The sequence below is a fragment of the Podarcis bocagei genome, assembly GCF_964188305.1.
Source record: "Podarcis bocagei genome assembly, chromosome: 3".
Lineage (NCBI taxonomy): Eukaryota > Metazoa > Chordata > Lepidosauria > Squamata > Lacertidae > Podarcis > Podarcis bocagei.
In genome coordinates, this window is record NC_138127.1 from 52,504,791 (window position 1) to 52,526,508 (window position 21,718).

At 40.5% G+C, this 21,718-nt stretch overlaps 1 protein-coding gene and 1 long non-coding RNA gene across 2 annotated transcripts in view; one reads left to right on the plus strand and one right to left on the minus strand.

Annotated features, from left to right (window-relative positions):
- LOC308583372 overlaps positions 1-21,718 on the minus strand; it is a 444,074-nt gene that overhangs the window by 369,310 nt on the left and 53,046 nt on the right. The window lies entirely within an intron of this gene.
- MTHFD1L (methylenetetrahydrofolate dehydrogenase (NADP+ dependent) 1 like) overlaps positions 1-21,718 on the plus strand; it is a 124,321-nt gene that overhangs the window by 3,206 nt on the left and 99,397 nt on the right. Inside the window, exons 2-10 of the mRNA XM_081187198.1 lie at positions 238-322; positions 2,952-3,002; positions 3,094-3,147; positions 5,462-5,586; positions 6,939-7,039; positions 8,748-8,887; positions 15,599-15,710; positions 17,793-17,884; positions 18,307-18,404. Coding sequence (XP_081043324.1) covers positions 238-322; positions 2,952-3,002; positions 3,094-3,147; positions 5,462-5,586; positions 6,939-7,039; positions 8,748-8,887; positions 15,599-15,710; positions 17,793-17,884; positions 18,307-18,404 — 858 coding nt within the window. The remainder of the gene's footprint in view (positions 1-237; positions 323-2,951; positions 3,003-3,093; positions 3,148-5,461; positions 5,587-6,938; positions 7,040-8,747; positions 8,888-15,598; positions 15,711-17,792; positions 17,885-18,306; positions 18,405-21,718) is intronic.

Here is a 21,718-nt window from a genome sequence, read left to right on the forward strand (position 1 = left end):
GTGCTTAGGATTGTAGCCTTTATATCTTATCTGTTGCTGTAGGATTGGATGATTTATTTTATTTTATTTTTTGGTATTTTGAAGTTGCTAGATATTGCATATTGGCTCGCGATATGCTCAAAATGAGCAATTGTCTTCGTGGGTAATCCAGAAAGGGTAATCATGTGCTAGCTGGTGAGATCATGGAAATAAAGTTATATTATATACTAATACAGATCATATTTTTATTTTTTAAAGTGAAATCATTGAGAGTTCAAGGAAAGCCCTGAATTTACTGCAGAGACAGCATCCTACATTTAAACCTGCACTTGCTGTTGTACAGGTAAAACCCTATAGATGATGATTTCAGAAGTGAAACAACAAACCAGTACTTTATGAAAACAGATCTAGATCTGTGAATGGCTATTTATCTTGCACACCGTAACATCTTCTTAACTGCAGAGCTACTTTTAACCAGATAAATGCATTATTGGGTATATTTGATAGTGTGAGGAACCTTTGGCCTCCAGATGTTGCTAAACTACAAACCCCATCATCCCCAACATGGCCAGTAGTAGAAGCTATTGAAACCATATTTCTGCTGGACTTAACTTTTCCATTTCACAATCTTTAATGTTACTTCCCCTAAATAAAAATCTTCTTGTATGATCTTCCTGCTACAGCTTCTGAAAATCTTGGTCACATCTGCACCATACATTAGCTCAGTTGGTTAGAGTGAGGTGCTGATAATGCCAAGGTCATGGGTTTGATCCCCATATGGGCCAGCTGCATATTCCTGCATTGCAGGGAGTTAGACTAGATGATCCTCAGGGTCCCTTCTAATGCTGCAATTCTATGAAAGCACTCTTACACTACTTCAGTTGTCATGGCTTCCCTGTATTGGATCTTGGGAACTGTAATTTGCTAAGTTCTGAGGACAGGGAGGCTCTCCAGCATCCTGAGGTGAAGCTTGAGCAGGGAAATTGGCACAAGTGGAATGTCTTCTTCTGGGGCTACACTGGATATCAACTCACCCACTCCCAAGTAAGAGGATTGTTCAATATCTAACCTTCGGGAGATATTACCTTTACTACTCTCAAATATTCATACTTTGCCCTTCCTCAAAGGAGCTCACAGTGGAATACGTGGCCTATCTCATTTTTATCTTTCCAACAACCTGATATGAGATGAATTGGGCTGAGGGTGAAAGAGTAGTCCAAATTAAAACATTGGTTTCTTACTGAAAACTGGATTTTATAACTAAATAACTACCGTAAATTTCATCTCATAGGATGCACCGGCCCATAGGATGCACCTAGTTTTTTTGGGGGGAAATAAAGGAATTTATTTATTGGTCCCTTACCTTTCCCGCCCCGACCTGGCCACAGTGATCCATGCGACAGTCATCTCCAGGCTTGACTACTGTAACTCGCTCTACGCGGGGCTGCCCTTGAAGCTGTCCCAGAAACTCCAGCGGGTACAGAATGCTGCAGCGAGGCTCCTCACAGGGTCTCTGCCATGGGAGCATATTCATCCAGTGCTTTTCAAGCTGCACTGGCTCCCGGTGGAGTACAGGGTCAGATTTAAGGTGCTGCTTTTGACCTTTAAAGCCCTTCACGGCCTAGGACCCTCGTACCTATCGGACCGCCTCGCCTGGTATGCCCCACGGAGAGCCTCAAGGTCCATAAATAACAACACCCTAGTGGTCCCAGGCCCTAAGGAAGTTAGATTGGCTTCAACCAGAGCCAGGGCCTTTTCAGCACTGGCCCCAACTTGGTGGAACGCTCTGTCTCATGAGACCAGGGCCCTGCAGGATCTGATCTCTTTCCGCAGGGCCTGTAAGACAGAGTTGTTCCGCCTGGCCTTTGGATTGGAGCCAATTTGATTCCCTCCGCCCCCTTTTTCTTTTTTCTTTTCCTTCTCCTGCAATGAGGCTCCATTTTAATATTTTAATGTTCCATTATTTTAATGTTGTATTTTATTTTTGTTTTTAAGTTGTAATCACTCATCTTGTTTTTATTATTGCTTGTAAGCCGCTCTGAGCCCGGCCTTGGCTGGGGAGGGCGGGGTATAAATAAAAAATTATTATTATTATAATTATTATTTATTTCCCCCCCAAAACCAAGTCAGGGAATCCAAACCAGGTCGGGGAACAGCAGGATGGTGGCGCTCCGCCTCCCCGCTGTCTCCCGAGCTTGTGGGGCTGGCCGATGTCTGCCCGATGCACTCTGCTTCAGCGCTCCCCGCGCTCCGGGAAGCAGGCTGCTATCCGCAGCCTAGGGAGCCCTGCGGGAACTCCTGCGGGCTCCCCAGGCTTGCTGATAGCTTCCTGAAGCCTGGAGAGCGAGAGGGGTCGGTGCGCACCGACCCCTCTCGCTTTCCAAGCTTCAGCGAAAGCCTGCATTCGCCCCATAGGACACACACAGATTTCCCCTTCATTTTTGGAGGGGAAAATGTGTGTCCTATAGGGCGGAAAATACGGTATTCTGTACAAAGCAACCCACCGATGTGACTTCTTGCAATAAGGCTACTGGCATCCTGAAAACATGCCGGACACTATAATCCTCTGTACTGCTTCCCAGTACTCTAATTTTCTATGGAGTGTTCTGGGAAGCCAAGCTAGTATGTTTCCATTTGTATCTTGTCAGGGATTGCTTCACTTCTATATAACCACAAGAATATGCAAGCATCAGGGATAGGTTTTTTAACAACTGGGAATAGGGCTTGCAAAGCCAAGCTACTCAGTGCCAAGAATTTGCCCAAAGGTGCTTGATTGTGCAACATACTCCTGGTAATGTTAAGAAACTCCCCGTTTCCATTCAGTTCAGTAAATCATATTTCTTACCCAGTTGCAAATTTCTCATCAAGTATTGATTTTTTCTTTAGTTACAAATTGTTTACAGTCTCATTTTCTTTGACACCATTCCTAACTTGTTACAGTTCTTTTTTTACTTTTCTTTAATCCCTTCAAGGTTGGCGATGATGATCTGGGGCAAGAACTTATCAAAAACATTGCTGAAGAGGTGAGAGTATGGAGATACTTGTTTCTTCCAAATTAAACTGAGAAATTATTGGGCTTTATAGCAAATATTTTTTCCCCATTTTTCTTTGCAGATTGGCCTGAACCTTGTTCATATTTGTCTCCCTCGCAACTATACTGAACATGAGGTAATAATTTATGAATTTAGGGCTTCCCCAGATGCAGTAGTGCTGAATGGCTAATTGATTGAATTCAGAAAAAAGCTCATAGAAGAGGGTTGTTGGCTTTCCTACCCCTCCTTTCCCCCAACAGCTTCCAAAGGCTTTACCTGAAGTTTGAGGGTCCTCCTGGATGAGCTGGGCTGGGCTGTGGTGTGGGAAGGCTTGCTGAAAATTTATGTAGAGACACCTTCCATGAGATGATCTCTCACTTTCTTCTTATTCGCTCTGCATCATAGCCCATCACATTCAGGAGGCTTAACAAACAACAACAACAATTTATATGTACCCCACCCATCTGACTGGGTTGCCCCAGCCACTTTGGGTAGCTTCCAACATATATAAAAACATACCAAAGCATTAAGCTTTAAAAAGCTTCCCTATGCAGGTCTGCCTTTAGATATCTTTTAAAGGTTATATAGTTATATAGTTATAGATATATAGTTTGAAGGGCTGACAGGAGAAGAAGGGGCCACAAAATGCTTCTGCCCACCTCCTTCCAGTGGTGCTTCTTGAAATACAAGCAAAAATCTTTATATGTGTGTTTTTCCACCCAAGCACTGCCTATGGTACATGCCTGTAAGCTGCCTAATAGTATGATCCAAAGCACATATACTTGCAAATTTCATTGAAGTGTCCTGCCTGAGTTTATGCATCTGAGAAATAAGTCCACAAGTTCAGTAGGGTGTACTTCAGTGTAAGTGTGCAGAGGACTACATCCTTGTGAGTAAGTACACTTAGTTTTGCAACTGAATACCCATAAGAACAGCCCTGCATTTGGGAAGCCTAAAAACAGGACACAAGCACAATAGCTCTCTCTTATTCCTAAGGAATGTTTACTCAGAGGTAACCCCAGTTACCTAGGAGTAAGACCCATTGTATTCGGTAGAACGTACTTCTGAGTAGGCATGAGTTGGAGTCTTGTTGATTACATGTTTAGTCCCGTTGAAGTAGTTAAGGATAGCATGGCTCTTTCTAAAAATAACAAAGGAATTCAAAGTTGAGATTGATAGTCTTCAGTCCTCAGCTCACCCCTGTTAATAATATATTGTGTGTTGCATTTGCCTACAGATTTACATTATCTCTGAAAACTTGAGCTGTGTACTGTTGAGGGCTGCCTGCTGTTTGACTGCAGGTTTCTTACCCAGACATTATTTCAATAAGAAATCTGCTATGTTTAGTTACAGTATGTTATATTGGATGGTAAGACCATTACCAATAGAATATTAATAAGGATGAGCTTTCAGTCTGCAGTTATTACAGTATTCCTACCTAAGTAGCTGTCATAACCTACACTTACAATATCAACAAATCTTCTAACAATGGAGAAGAATGTAAAACTTCTACAAAGCTCTTTGATGCTATCTTGCCTGGTCATCCCACAGTTTCTCATGCTCTGAGAAAGGAGAGACATTGTGCTGGTGGGGGTATGAGGGAGAGAAGCAAAAGCAGCTAGTGGTGGTTGCAGGAGCTACAAAGAAGGTGGGAGGAGAGGAGGCAGAGTGGGTGGAGGGGAGGTTGCCACCCCTGCCAATCCTACCACCTTATCTTGACCTTAGAAACCTATTTCCCCTTCCTGGAGCTATTCCTAGAGCTGTTTTCATGAGACACACTGTTCCCACTGACTATGGGACAAGCTTCTTCTCCATGTATTGTTCTTAAGTGCAGAAAATTCCACAGAACAAATAGAAGACATTCGCCTATGTGGTAAAAATAATCCACCCCGTTAAAATTGTATGCCCACATTTTGGAAGCATTATATGTTTGACATTCTTCCTTGCCATGATGATGTTTTTATATTTGTTGTCTCATTTTCACTTAATAAATGGCATGTTTCAAATAATAAATTTGCAGTTGGCCTGCGACCATGTCCTTCCCTTGTGGGTTGTTGCGGGTTCCTTCTAGTTCTAGAAATACTGTATATCTGTGTCTGTGCTGCGATCCCCTACTTGACCAGCTCCCACCCATCTTCAGCCTATTGTGGTATCTTTAGACTACTATAGTACTGACTCACAACTGTATTGTGGGATGTAGCAGTTAGTATACATTTCGAATGATAGAGCAGTGTTCAAGTGCCCAAAGGTGGACTTTTACAGCAACACACGATCATAATAGTGAGTGTACTTTTGCTATATTCTTTCAGTTTCTGCAAGCGAAACATCATGTCTGATTCCATTTATAAATGATCCAATTTTCATTATATATTAAAATTCTAATATTTGATCATGTCCTTCAAGCTGATCATTTTTAAATCCTGATTTCTTAACCTTCTATTATTTTCTAGGTTATAGATGAAATTGTAAAGCTCAATGAGAATCCTAAAATTCATGGTCTTCTCCTTCGCCTCAGTAAAGAGTCATACACAAGCAAAATATTGAATGCTGTAAAACCAGAGAAAGATGTGAATGGGCAAGTTAAATGCTATTCAGTCTCCAGAAAATGTGGATTCATATGGGCTTGGATCCAGATGTTGCTGCCACCAGTGAAAGGGAAGGGAGATGACTTGCTGATTCCCCACTCCCCCTGCAGTCGGAAATATTTATTAACTTTGCTTACTTCATTTCGTTTTTAATACATTTGTAATAATCTGTATCAAAAATGACAAATGAATGAATGTGTGGTTTGAAGTGCATATTTGCATGTCAGTGTATGTCATGGTTAATGGTTTGCTGTGAATGCGGAGATTGCTCCTGTTCTAGCAAGTGGGAGCAACAAACCATGATCCTTGACTTAGCACTACATCCAAACTGGAGATTGTCATTTGTTTTGCGCAACTATGTTCTGAAGCCAAAGTTAGTTCTTGGCTTGACCATTGTGGCTTGTGGAAGTGAAATAAACCATGATGGCTCTGTCCAAATGTACTGCTAAGCCAAGGATTATGGTTTGCGATGCCTGCTCATTAGCAAGGGGGAGCAAAGTGGGCATAATCTCTGCATTCATGGTGAACTGTTTATCATTGGGTTACTGTGACATATGAATGCAGTCAATGAGTATATTTATCTTAATGTACGAAGCAAACCTATATGTTTTCTAGGCCACACCCAGCCCTGTCTGAGGTGCCACCCACCCACCTAGTTTGCAACAGCTGTAAATGCATGCCTTTGAGCATTAACACGGCTGACTGTTTTCTTAAAACAAAAGAAAATGGGTTTTAATTTAATCCTTATCCTAGCCTAGGCATAATTCCCAGTTCCTAATTTTGAAAATAATTTGACAGCAAAATATATAAGGCATCCATTAATTTGGCTTTGATAGATAAAGGATTTAATTTAAGTATGTTCCAGTTTGGCCTGACAAATTGTGATCTACTTTCTTGTTTTTAGCCTTTATGGAGTCTAATTGCCTAAGCTATTATTCAAAGCTATTATTCATTTCATTTACTTTGAAAAAAATCCAGGAGAACTGACCTGAGTATAAGCAGATATTTAATTTGTAACAGATGAGGAAGTGAGAATTTTATTAACTATTTAGAGGCAAGGGGACAAAGTTTCTCTGGAAGTGATGTTCTGTTTCAAACCAAATTGGTAATGGCAATTCCAAAATATAGTGGAAGCATTTATGCACATTCAGTGGGTGCAGGTACACTGCTGCAGAGAGAAAATGGGTTAATAAAGCTATAGTTTTTCATGAGCATGTACTCTAGCTTACACCACCCTGTTATAGTTTATGTGTGCTAATGAATGAGCATTTATTTCTATATTTTTACATGCACATGCTGTCTCTCACTTTCTCTCCCCCCTCCTCTATATTTTTAATTGCAGAGTAACAGATTTTAACTTGGCAAGGTTGGTGCATGGAGACATGATTGGATGTGTGATTCCCCCCACTGCTAGTGCTGTGGTCAAGCTTCTGGAAAAACTAGGTACAAGTAATTGTTTGTTATTTATTATATTCAGCAACAGTGCTTAATATGTTCACATGCTAGCTCAGCCATGCAGTGACTAATCTGGCCAGGTCAGATAATGGTTTCTCCCTGTAAAAACAGTGACTCTGTCATGCAAGGCCATAATAATATGATATGTATATAGACCTACATTAAAATGAGCAAAGCCTTCTGGTTGCTTTAACTGTGGAAATGCAGAAAAACCATGAAGTGTGTAATTAATTGGTCAGAGAATTCAGGTTCCTAAGAATGTCTACTTCAGTTGTGACATTTTAAAGCAGGTTTTGGGACCTTATGATGGTGAAAATATCCTCACAAGTGTGTGAGCAACGCCTGGTGAAATTGCAGAAGTAGGACAAGTTGCAGCAAAAGGTTTATAGTGGTCAGTTACTGAGGTGACTGAGATTTCTAGGGGTTGCAGTTACTGAAGTGACATTTGCTGGTGTGGTAACACTGCAGTGGGCATTTACTCACATTTTAAAATTAATTTTTTACTTTCTGAATATGGTATGTTAATAACTCATAATGCATATGCTTACGATAGAAGGCAGAAAGAGGAACTAGATTTCCTAAAACCCACCCCGCAATTTCAAATAGGAAGGAAGGTATTATGTTTTGTCACTGGGGTTATGGAAAGTTAAAGGAGAGAGTTGATGGAATGACCTCAGGTGTCAATTTATGCTGAAGAACTGTTTGAGTGGGAACCAGGAAAAAGGGGCGAGTCTCCGGCCACGGGCTGCTTAAATGGAGCAAGCCACACCCCCTGATTGACCAGATTGGTCGGCCTAAGGGTGACATGGCCGGGGACTCCCTGTGACGCAGGGACTAGCTATGCTCTCGGCACATGGGGCTAGCTCGCAACCAGCCCACAACTTCATTTCCCCGGGAAGGGAAACGGCTTTGTCGGCAAGGTGTGTAAGCAAAGGAATGTCAGATGCATTTGAGTCTGTGTGGATCTGGATCTAATTAAAACTGGATAGATTAGCAATGGGTGACGCTGTGGTTTAAACCACAAAGCCTAGGGCTTGCTGATCGGAAGGTCAGCAGTTTGAATCCCCGCAATGGGGTGAGCTCCCGTTGTTCGGTCCCTGCTCCTGCCAACCTAGCAGTTTGAAAGCACAAAGTGCAAGTAGATAAACAGGTACCACTCCAGCGGGAAGGTAAACAGCATTTCCGTGTGCTGTTCTGGTTCGCCAGAAGCGGCTTAGTCATGCTAGCCACATGACGCCTGCTCCCTCAGCCAATAAAGTGAGATGAGCGCCGCAACCCCAGAGTCGGACACGACTGGACCTAACGGTCAGGGGTCCCTTTACCTTTACCTAGATTAGCAACATATGCAAGCTTATTTAATTTAGCAAGATGCCATCAACATCTCAGCTACTCAAGCCAAGACTGTCATTCCTTTTATGAATACATGAAACTTTCTTCTGTCCATTAATCTGTCAGAGTTGATAAAATATCTTTCTGTCCTGCTTACATGATGGTCTTGGTCATCAGAAAAGTTTCTGGAGCATAATGCGGCCCTATTCAAGGTTTTAAAATTGTAACATTTTCCATATGAGAGATTGTTGCGGGGCAGGGGGAAGGGGGCAAGCTGCTGTATTAATGTCTGTAGTTCACTTGTTTCCCCAGTACAGTTTGCTAGCAGTGTAACTAATTGGAGCAACTGTTATCTTCTCCTATCCAGCACGTACTACCCTAGATGGAAAAAAGGTGTTACTTTTGGGAGTTCAAGGACCTTTAGAAGTCTCTTTGCAGTGCCTTCTTCAAAGAAAAGGGGTCATGACTATGAGTTGCATGTGGAAAATGAAGCAGCTTGAGACCATGGTAAATATACCAAATGCTTCATACTTTTTCTCACGTTTACTGCTTAGCAAGACCCCAGGTTCATTTATTTTTATATACTGTGTGATATATATATATATATATATATATATGCTTTCGTAGATTTTCACGGGTACAGGAATGCAGGTTTTGGTGTCTTCGGGTATCTTCCCGTGTAAGAGTTGGGGTGTCTAGGCGACGTTTCGACGAGGTCTCACTCGTCATCTTCAGGCTGGTGCTTTCGGCTTCTTGTTACTAGAACAGAAGTAACAAGTACTAGTAACAAGAAGCCGAAAGCACCAGCCTGAAGATGACGAGTGAGACCTCGTCGAAACGTCGCCTAGACACCCCAACTCTTACACGGGAAGATACCCGAAGACACCAAAACCTGCATATATATATATATATATATATATATATATATATATATATATATATTCCAAGAACTTTTGTTCACTAAATAAACTTCACTCATTTATTTTTCTTTGCATTCCTTAGCACAATGACCTGTTTGGTTTCTGTCCTATCCTCTACACATAGTGATATTTAGAACAAGCTTTCATGTTCTCTAGCCTTCCCACATACTCTCCTGCCTTTCCTTATAAATATAACTTCTGATCCAGGCAGCACAATAGATTTCTAAGCGTGGGCGCTCACCTCAACCTGCATGTTCAAATTGCTATAAAAGAGGGGTTTTAATATCCAGAGTTAGAGGAGACCCTGTGTTCAGATAAGCATGGGAAAGACAAGTTTGTTGTGTTGCATTCTATTCAGGGTCAGAGGTGGTGGAAGCATGTGAGCCTAAGATCTGCTCTTGATTTCATTCTGTGTAAAGTCAGGGAAGGAGGGAGGGAGAAATATTGTAACAGGCTTTGGGACAGAAGCACATATTCCCTTTATTCAGAGCCATAGCTACAGGGGAGCTAGCTGGGATTTTTGCGTCGGTTGAAGCCTCCAGAGGGGCGCCATTGAGGCTTCCAGCCTCTGTTTGTGTGTGTACACAAATGTGTGTGGGGTGTGTGCCAAACTGCATTGTTGAGCTGGGTGATATAAAGCCTAATTTTGCCCCTGCTTTATCCTACTGGCAGAATTCTGTTGACTGTGGAACTAATTAAATGCATAAAAGCCGTCTCTGAAATTTCCCACCATTGCCATGCTCTTTAGAGTGTTTTATATTTAATTTGACTGATTGCTGATGTTTGTTGCTTCATGTTATTTTGCTGGTATTTCAGTGTGCTCATGTTGAATTATTTATAACTTGACAGCTTGCTCGTCATCTTTATATTCTGTGCTCAAGTTTCCCAATGTTTCATAGACATTCCCAGAAGGTGGCAGCCAAGTCAAGCCAAGTAAAAAAGTTTTACATGGGAGTTCATCTTTTGGACTTTGCAGTTCATCTTTTGGATTCAATACTCAAAACGCAAAGTATGTTTTCCCTAAGCAAAGCAGCTGTGATGCTAACACATTTCTCCTTTGGCAAGGCACTGTTTTTACAGCTGTTGATGTTACAGCAACATTTTACATGCTTTAAGTGATGGACAGAAGTTTAAAAAGCATAAACTTCATCCACAATGGTAAAACAGCCTCTCTGATTTTAGAGATTTTGACTTTGTCTTATTTGCCCTTACACCATGCAGTTTTATTGATATTTCATTTTTGAATTTTGTGTCCATTTTTTGTGCAACTGCATTAAAAAAAAACCCAATAGGTTGTGCAACTCATATAGAGGAATCCTCATTAATTCAAACAGACCATCCAGGGAATAAATTGCAATCACTCCCATTCTCCTTTATCTTATTATTTTTATTATGAAAACAACTATTTCTGTCCAAATGCTTTCTCATAATCATAGTAAATTTTCTATAAAATCCTACAACTTAATTTTGATGGGAAGACAAAATTCAAGAATCAGGTAGCAGAAAGTCGGTGACTTGCCAATTAATTTTGCAATTTAATCCAGTTTGCTGTTGCCTGAAATCTACTTGGGAAGTGCCCTGCTTGTGTATGTATGTGTTTATATAATATAATCTCTCTCTCTCTCTTTCACACACACACACACACACACACACACACACACACAGTTTCCCCTACAAAATGGAATACTTTTGAATTGGCTCAGTGCCCTCAGATACTTAAAAACTAGTCAGAATAGATTTCATAAGCCGGAGTTGCATTGTCAAGCAAATAATATCTCCTTGGTTCTTAAAGATAGATTACTTGCTTTCAGGAACAGAGCCATTCTTTTTAAGTACAGTAGTGCCTCCGGTTGCGGACAGCATCTGTGCCGGAGGTTCGGTTGGATCCCAAGGTTTCCGCAACCTGAGGACCGCTTCTGTGCATGCGCGCAGTGAAACCTGGTAACATACTTCTGGATTTGCCGTGTGCGCATCCCAAAGTTTACGTAACCATAGGGTTACGTAAATGGAGGTATGACTATATAGTGAAACCTATAGGAGACCCAAAACATTTGGATCACGTGAAATCCAAGTACAGTGGTACCTTGTTATTCAAACAGCTTGGCTCCCGGACAAATCGGCTCCTGAATGCCACAAACCCAGAAGTAAGTGTTCCGGTTTGCGAAACTTTTTTGGAAGCTGAATGTCTGACGTGGCTTCAATTTGAGTGCAGGAAGCTCCTGCAGCCAACCACAAGCCACACCTTGGTTTCCGAAGGGTTTCGGGAGTTGAACGGACTCCCAGAATGGATTAAGTTCGAGAACAAGGTACCACTGTAAACCATTAGAATGGTTTACATATATTGAAGGGAAATGAGAATTATCATCCTATCCTACTAAGAAGTAGTGCTATAAATCTATAAAACATGTTTTTTTAAAAAAAATATTAGCTACATTGGTCCCACATTGTGAATTGTTCTCCCACATTGTTCTATAAGTTGTGTGAGTTTAGTGCTCTTTAGAATAACAAATCTTGAGGGTTGACTAGAAGAGTGCCAAGAGTATTTGTGAGCTTCACAAGCTCCAGTATACACACATTGTTCTCAATCCTTTAATAATCGTTCAAGAGTACACTGTCAGATTACAAGCACCATTCCTGTCAGCTGTTGGGTTTTGAAAACCAGTTTGCTTCTCAGTCTTCCTTAACAGCAAATATAGTGAGCATTAACCATGACTAGTGCCAAATTTGAGTTTGATAGCCGTAGTGCTGGAAAAATGGACTGTGTGCTCTTGCAGGGATGAGCAAATGTTAAATCTCTGCTGGCCTCCAAAGACAGAGCATCAGCAAAAAATGCAATGGGAAAATACATATTTGAAAAAGTGTACTTGGCAATTATCCACCTTCAACAAGATTGGATTACCGTGATATCCCCCCACCACAAGGAAAAGCAGCTTTCATTGGGGGGGAATACTTAGGTCATGGAAACAGTGCAGGAGAAAAGCTTAAAACTCTCCCATTGTTATGATCAAATTTGGAGGCCCTTGTGACTGCCTTAAAGAAGAAGGGGAACAATGAAAGATTCTATCACACATCTCATGTGTAATGTGTAATTTGGCCTTGAGATTATTTTGTAGCCATCTATCATTTTATTTTATTTCTCTTCATTTCCTTTGATTTTGGTGGACTGGACACCCAAGTCATATTTCTTTAACTTACAGATCAACTTGATTTTAGTTATGACCATTTGTCTTGGCACAGCTGCCTTAAGGCTTGCATGGTCTTTAAACAGAGGAGGAGTGCCTCCCCCCCGAATTCTTACTTGATCAGAGATGGCAAAATACAAAGAGCAACTGTTTATTAAATGCCAATTCATCATAAATGTGTGTTTGATTAAGAAGGGAGACATTTAATAGCAAATGTTTTAGGTAAGATGTGCTTGCCTATTATCTCTCTTAAAATTTATGTAGAAAACTTGCAGACACTGCAGTGTTTGGACAATATTTGCTTTTCAGATACTTCAATCACATAACGCCAGGGAATATTTAAATTTGTGCTTCCTGAATAAAAAATCAGTGATTCATTCAGCTGGCCTTGGGAGGGAGGGGATGATGAACTGTGTTCATGAAGCAAACTGATTATCAATAATCCTGTTGGTAGAAAAATAACTTTATATGTTTATGAAAAGTATGATGTGATAGCAGGTGATGGCAAAGACTGAGATCCTATAGAGTAGACTCTTCTTTTCTTTTGCAAAAGCAGAACACAAAGTCACTGTTAGATACTGCCTTGTAATAACAATAATTTTCCATGGCATTGAATCATGTGCTCTTACCCTTTTACTAGCAGGGGAAATGCTGTTAATGGCTATTTGACAAACATACATAATGTATTCCTTGTGGAGAGAAAATTAAATTGAAATTATATTCCACCTATAGTCCACATCATTCTTAGCTAACACATGCCCTTATTGTACCCTTGTTGTGGGCATCCATTTGTTGCCAGAGACAATGGAGTGCACCTTTCGGGGTGAAGTCAAACCATTGCTGTAGAAGCACCAAAGTGACCTGCCAAGGCGCAAGCCTGGGCAGTGTGTAAAGAGGTCCTGGGCTGCCCAGACAACAAAACCCCCCTCTCAGCTTTCTCTGATGTGGTCCAAAAAGGAAAGCAGAGCAATATGTTTGGCACCAGCTGGGCTGCAGGAGTTGCTTGAAGGAGGCATACAAGACTGATAAGACTCCGAAGCCTGTGAGCACTTTCTGAAGTCCTTTCACATGCTACTAGGACCAGTCTCTTCACTTCTTAACTTCTTCAGTGATGCACAACTTAGCAGAGTAGTGCAGCTTTTCCTAGGCAACAATGGAGACAATCAGGAACAAAGCTGAGGACTAGTAGCTTGATTTTGTAGTATATATATATGGCAGTAAACTCACAAGCTATATACAAGTTACTATATACAGACACAAACCTCATCACTCTCCAAGCACTCCAGAATACTCCTAACTAGCCAAACGATGTCGTAGGTCATGCTGCCTATATGAGAGACCTCAGCCAACCACCGACGTGTTACTAGGTCTTCTTATCTCCAGGCAAATTTCTTCCGTGCTCTGTCTCCCTAGCCTATAGTCAAAACACTAATTGTTCATTTGCCAAGCTGCACATATACTATGAACTCCAACATAAATGTGTGTTAGATTAAGAAGGGACTCCACTCCGGATTTGGGTAGGGTTTGCTCCTCAGCCTTTTCTTCTGAAGATATCCTGCAAGGCAGTGGAGGTTTAGGATCAGAGTTTTCCTTCTCCTAGAGGGGCTACCTTTCCAGGTTGATGAGCCCCTTCTGTCCCTCACTTCCCTCTACAGCACATGCGGAAACCACCATCTTGACCATTGGACTCACTATTGGTCACATCTGCTCAATCCTCCAGAGCCTGTCTTTGCAGGCAGGGGAAGTCCCTAACTCACCAAGGGTTTGAGGCCCATCAGCTACCCTTGCCGGGTTTAGCTGGCCAGTTGAAGCCTTTCCCGGGGTGTGGCCGCTGTCACATGCTGACGGCTTCTAGGAGCCACAGGTGAGTGCAGGGTGGGAGCCAAAAGTGAGCAAACTACCCCAGGAGGAGCACGTGTCCCCCACCAGAGGTACTACCCCTCCCTTAACACCCCAAACAACCCATTAATATCTTAACTATACATTTTTAATTTGATAGTGGGGTGTTCTGGTGTAATTTTGTAGATATTGATTCCAACTGCAGGGAAAAGTAATATTTATCTCTTCATAAGCAGGGTTTCCAATTGTGTGACATTTGCAGTTACGTTATCATTGTATTTTGGCTTAAAGTGCTTGTATTACTGTTATTTTAGGGTTTAGGTTTTTTATCTGGGGAATGGGTGGGTCTTCTAAGCCTTCATCAATAAAAAAGCTCGTTGAAATTAGCTTGTGTGCTGCTACAAGCTAAAGTTTCAAAGTATTTGTTGGTGTTAATCTCCCCCAGATTGGAGGAAGAAAATGCCAGCTAGAATGGGTTACGCTTTTGAGAGTGAGTCTTTGGAGATCTTCGCCTAAGTGATTGTTTCATATGACATTTCTTCATTCTTTGCCATTGATTTCAATAATAGTTTCTCAAACCTCATTTTACAACTTAACTAGTTAGCCTTGGGAAGTATGTGAGCACTTCCCTGCATATTCGATAGTATTTGGCTGCAATTATATGTAGCATCTGTTTTGTATTGAGTTCACTGTCTGTTTGGAAACCATATGGTGCATTTGCAAGGAGATGAACTTGATTATTGAATGGGTCTTTACACCTCCAATTTAGTTTTACATTTAAGTGTACTGGATATACCTTTCTAATTCTTTTAATTTTGAACACATTCACTCCATTTAAATCATACGGGGGAAACAATGTCCCTAGAACAATGACACAATCTGAGTCCCATTGGGACCTTTTCACATCCACTCAAGCATCTGCCAAACAGTTCTTCGTCTGCAAGTGGCACATTGCTTGCATTAATTTTGATGAAGGACATACCTTGCCTCAGAACATCTGCAGTGTGGGGAACTGTTTGAGCCATTGCATTGGTACACTAAAAATCTTGCCAGGTGGAAGAGGTGAATAATTTATTCTTGGACTGAACATTTGTTCCCTGTGGAGTGGATTTTGGGAGGCTGTAGGGCCAGGAAGAGGAGGATTCACCTGATCACAATGGTTTAAGCATAGCATCCACACAGCACGTTAGGTGTCATTCTGACAACACAATCTAGTACATTTTATTGTTAGCTAATGCTTTATTTGTACGACATTTCTCTCCATGCCCATCTCCTAGCTTCATGGTGCTGATATGGTGATAGTGGGTAGTGCCAAACCTAAAGAGATTCCAGCTACTTGGATGAAACCTGAGATGACCAGTGTGGATTGTTCACGTGACATTTTATGGGGTGAGTTCCTTTCAAGCTGTGCAGTGTTGAATAGCTAATGTATTTGTGTCCACTCATATTTTTATCCCTTCTTCCACCTTATCCCTATCAGTTTTTGGTTGGTACAGAAAACTTAAATTGTCCGGATCAACTCAGAAATGCAGTCTGTACTGTTCCAGTGCAGACTGTGCCTACCAATAACACACATGAATGTTTACCTACATATTTCAGTGTCAGAATGAACATACAGGGGTAAAAAAAGAGGAGTCACAAGATTTTAATAAAAGAAATATGTTTTGTTTACTGCCTGCACAATGTCCGTGTGCCTTGGGGCATATGTTTTTGTAATAGGCTGTCTCCTGGAATAGCCTGGAAAGAACAGCAGAAGCACTCTGCTTATTTATTGTTTTTAAATATATATTTATTGTTTTGTGGGGGGAAGTATATGTATTAAATGTGTGCATCTGTATTAAACACATACCTCTGATAGAAAGAATGCGCATAGTTTAATTGCAATATAGTTATTGATGCACCTATTGCTTTTACCTGACAGAAACCATAGCACCAAAGAATCTGCATGTTTCCTTTCCTTTCCTTTTAATTTTTATATGTATATTAAATTCTTTCTTATTTTATATTTTTAAAAGTTGCCTGGTGTTATTTCATTCTATAAGAATGCCCTGCTTATAGTCTGTGAGACCATAACAGTGAAAATGCTGCTTGGAGTAAAAAGTTACCATTGAACAATTTTGTCATTTCTTTTTGTTGACTCCTTCTTTTTTATTTGATGCTATTTTATATTTTGCTATATGTTAGTTCCTTGCATGAAAGGTAAGAGCTATAGAAATTATATAGCTGTGATGTGGTAAAACCACAGTAACCTCCTTACACTGGTAACTCATTCACCACGTACACCTGAAAGTGAACAGTTAATTGTTCCCTTAATTTTTTTTTCTTCTGTGCAAAGTTGTAAGCCCTCCCTGTTGTATTAACTCATTTCATAGTGGCATAAAAGAACTGGACTCACACTGCTCAGAGATTTTTAAAACATTAAGCAGTTTATAAATAGATAGATAGAATGACTGACTAACTGATACTGGAAATGATGGTAAAAATATGGAATTATGAATGTTTAGGAGGAAATTAATGGACAGTTCCAGGTCAGCATTATTTGTGCTCAACAAAATGGTTGTCCTGTTGCCTATTCTTTGCTACTGGGTACCAACTGGCCATTCCTGTTGACTGCTGCTGCAAGCCAGGCATGTTTTTTTCCTCTCTCTCCATCTTGGGCTTGAAAAGAGAACTACTCATTTTTTAATTTCCTTAAGGTTAATTATTGGTTTTGGTATTCAGGTTCACTGATACTGTGCTGTAGTAACTTCATATTCACTGTAGTCACAGTATAATGGAGAAGCTCATCTTCTCAGAGAGCAAGTTATCACAAAGTCAATGTCTTTTTAAAAATCATTTGAAGATTGCAGCATCAGCTGATGCCTGAAAGTGATCTTAATGAAATCAGAATACTGTAGATCATAAATGTAATACATTTGCACTAGAATGTTGTACAACATCTGGTGTTGTATAGGGGATTATTGACAATGAAAAATGTATTGGAAAAGACTATGAGTTGTTGTTTTTTCATAATGTTTTTCTCAAATTATTGTAAGGGCTTCCGAACATTTTACGGAACTTTCCATAGCAATGTTTGGTTATGAACCTTCTTTCCTTAGTCAGTGTTAATTTTAGGGATTCACTATGTAAACTGTCTGTCAAACTTCCTAAAAATATTATTAGAAGGGGTGAGGCATATATTATAGCTACTGTGTGACAGCTGCTTGAGGTAGCTTCATATGCTGGTGGTTACTCCTTTTGTTATGTGCACATCTTTTGAGATCAAAACCTGGCAGGTAGCTACAGTTAATCTTGCTTTATATTTGCCATTTTACTATTTTTAGGATCTTTCCAACTGAAAATACTGAAGGGATTAAAATCCTTACAGTTATTGGCAATTTTGCTAATGATGTCAAGTCATCTTCTCTCTGCATAGTTCTAATTGTCTTTCCCGATTAATTTATGTGATTATTTTCAAAAAATATTTTGCAGGACAAAATGCGTCTGGCGAACAGTCAGCTGGGAGCAGTGACTCCCCTCTGAGTGAGGATGTAGGTCAGCTGGCAATGGCAATGTGCATGCAGGTTTGTAAGACTATGTACTACCTTTTGGGCCCTTGAAATGCAAGAGAGAGAAAATAAGACAGTCCCACAGGCTCATGAGCAGGAGTTCTTTTTGTACTGTGAATTAATCAATGTGCACATGTACTAGTAGTATGCATTAGCAATCTATAAGGAAAAATTTGCAAACTGAAAACAATGGCAAAGTGTGCATGCACAATTGCAAAATTAATTTTAGAACCTAGAATGCAGATGGAGTGTACAGTGTGGGACACAGGGAACTCATGGAACACAATCCCTGATTAGGCATTTCCCACAACAAAATCCCCCTCCTTCATACCCCAAAGTTTATGAAAACAGGAAATGGACTTGAAAAGTGTAAGAAACAGAATATGGGTTTCCAACTGTATATTACAATCTTTCCCCCCCTTTCAATTTCGAAAAAGAACTTTGTAAAGATCAGTGAGCAGTGGATACAGACCCAACAGTATAAGAGCTGGAATCTTCGCTGCTTAAAGCTGCAACCCCTTTCGCCCGTTCCCAGGTATGTTTGTATGTATTTAAACTATTTCTATCCCACTTTTCAGCTACATAGAATCATACAATTTGCAGAGATGGAAGGTACTCTGAAGGTCAGCTGGCCCAACTGCCTGCAAATGCAGGAATATTGTAAGCGTGACTTACGGTATAGATGGAAAATTAATATTAATACCAAAGAATTGAAAGTTAAAGTGAAAGCAATGGCAAACTATTTGTAGTGCCTGGGTACAAAGTTAAGAAGCATAGGGCATTGCTTTCAAACAAGTGGTTCAAGTATTAAACTAAGCCCAGTCTTTTCTGACCCCAAAGTGGTCAGTTTTGTAAGTTGTTTGCCAACACTATTTATTTATTAAATAGCCTGTGGGTTTTTAAAAATTCATCCCTTCCTCTAAGAAGCTCAGGCTGCTGTTCATCAGTAGTGGCTATGAGGTGGAATGGAGCTGCCTTCCTGATCTCAGCATCACTACAGCTTGCTGGGGCAGGGTGGGATGGAAGCAAAGTCAGGGCTGTGCATACACACCTGTGTGGTGATGGGTGAGAGTGTTCATAATTTGTCCCACACCTCTAGAGGAGTTGTGCATAAATTGCCTTTATTATTTTTTTGACAAAATAACATTTTCTCCCCCCATTTTTTTTAATATGCCTTAATATTGTGTGTGTGTGTGTGTGTGTGTGTGTGTGAGAGAGAGAGAGAGAGAGAGAGAGAGAGAGAGAGAGAGAGAGAGAGAGAGAGAGAGTATGTGTGTGTGTATTCGGGCTGTTTGTTTTGTTTTGTTTAATGTTCTTACAACCAATTTGAGTTCTAGCGTTTGAGGCTTCTAACAGAACAGAACATTTCCAGATGGCTATAGGAAAAAGATTCAATATCTTTAAATTTTCACAGATCCAATAAATGCATTCTCCAGCATGCCAAAACGGGCAGGGAGGAGACAATTAAAAAAACCAAAAAACCCTTAAATTAGGTCAACGTGTATATTGTGTTATGGGTTAGGTTAAAATACATGTAAATATTTTATGATTTGTAGGATTTCTGTTTGGCTATTGGAACTACATAACTGTTTATTTTACACACAAATGAAACATTGGTGGACAGATGGAAGATATAAAGTATCCTCATTCAATAATATGCTGTATTATAGTAAAACAGATGAGTCATTCTTTGAAAAGTGACAAGAAAGCAACATGCAAATTGAAACTGTGAACATCTGTCTTAGGCTCTCTCTGAACTCGGAGTAATAATTAGAGTTATTTCCAAAGATATTACTGTAACATCTGCAGGGTTTCCTCCCCAAAATACTCAATAATAAAATTCTTAAAGTAGGTGCAAGCTCTCTGCATATTTGTTGTGCTTCAGTCATGTTCTTGCATGGGGCTCCCATGAGGCACATACCTGCTTGGCTTAACCAACACTGAAGCATCGGTCCATTTTCACTTCAGTGTATCGGTGCAGAGGATAGTGGGGGGCGACTGAATCCTTAAAGAGCACATTGCAGTTATTCTTGAATACATTGACACATTTAACATCTGGTAACACTTGCTATCTAAAACACTCTGGCAAACATTGCAGACTGCAACAGCTAGGCATAAATACTTGACTTGCAATATATCTACTTCCAAGAGCTTGCCAGTGCATGACGTAACTGCATCTTGCCTTGTGTAAAGAAGTGTGACGGTGACCAAAACAAAGTTACACTGTTGCTGATGCTTTTGTGCTGTCACTCAGTCCTTACCTGGCCCCAGCTGTGCTAAGCAGAAAGCAGGCGGTACCCATGGGGCCTTCCTTCCCATTTTGAATGCCAAGTGTGGAGGCAGTTCCAAACTGGGGGTGGGGGCAAAAGCTTAATGCTTCCTTGCCCCATGATCCCAGTTCAGCTTGCTACGTCCCCTTCTAGCTATGTATATTTTAAAATGAAATATGCCAGGGCTAAATGTCTTCCTAATATGTTGAGTTTGTCATTGAGGAGCCAGGAAGGAAGAGTGTTCAGGGCTTTTCCAACGCACCTTGGCCATCCAGCATTTACCCAGTTTGAGCCCTTATGAATCCCCCTGTATCAAGTTGAAGGGATTCAGTGTTGGAAGGTGAACAATTATGATTCCATCTATTGCTACCAGTTCATTGGAATCCTGCTGTTACCAGCACACAGCTTTTTCATGTGAAACATCATATAGCAGTAGCTCATGCTGAGGGCAGGCAGAATGAAAGTAATTGCTGCAAGGGAAGACGGCTTGAGATGATTTTGTAGCAGAGATGGAAAAACCTCCTAGTGAATCATTGAAGCTTTTTTCCTCCCAGCAGTATTTACATTTACAGTAGTCTGATGCCTTCTAAAAATGGAAGATTGCCTTGTAATCTTCTGGACAAGCAAAGCTCTTCTTTGTATCCATGTCGAGCACAACTGATACGATTCACATTATCCTGACTACAGTATGCCCTCTATGAAGCTTGACACAAATACAATATCCTTGCCTTGGCTCGTTTTTGCATTTTGTTGTTCTCCCCACCGCATTTCCTCGTTTGGTTAGGTATCTGCTTTGTATCTGCCCAGTTATACTACCTAATGGGGGAGCAACAGCACAGTGTGTGTGTGTGTGTGTGTGTGTGTGTTAGCATCTGTCTCCCAAGTTCAAATATATGAATCCCTGGGTTTCCCTTTATAAATATCAATCAGCCAAGAGATTTATGCCTAAGGAAATGTGAAAGCATTGTAGGGTCTTTTCTAAAGAGTAGAATATTATTAATATATGCGTGTGTGACTCAGTCCCCTTCCTTCCTCAATTCCTTCCTTCCTTCTCTCTCTGAGATCTTGTGATGAAGGGCAGTATATAAATTTAATAAATCATTATCATTATCATCCTCATCTCTCTCTCTTTTACTCTCTCACACTCTTCCTGTCTCTCTTTCACAGACCCCATAATTGCTACAACTGAGTTCTGGCCCTTCATTTACAATTAGATTTAGCCACCTCTATATATTAAGACATTTCCAAAATGGTAGTATTAATGTTTTATAATTTATTTTATCTCAGTCATATGATTTATTTGGAGGAAGCCCTACAGGGCTTACTTTTGAGTAAACATACATGCGTAAGATTGCAGTATAAGTTTGCAATTTTATTTATTATTTATTAATTAAATCTATATCCTGCCCTTCATTGTAGATCTCAGGGTGCTTCACAAAATAAAATGAATGAGCGAGAGGACCATGACATGCCAATAGTAACTCTGTTGTTCTCAGTATTTTTTTGCTGCCATCTGCCTCCTTGCTTATGACCATCTAAGCTGACAGAGATCTCCTGGCTCTAATTTGTTTTCCTTTGC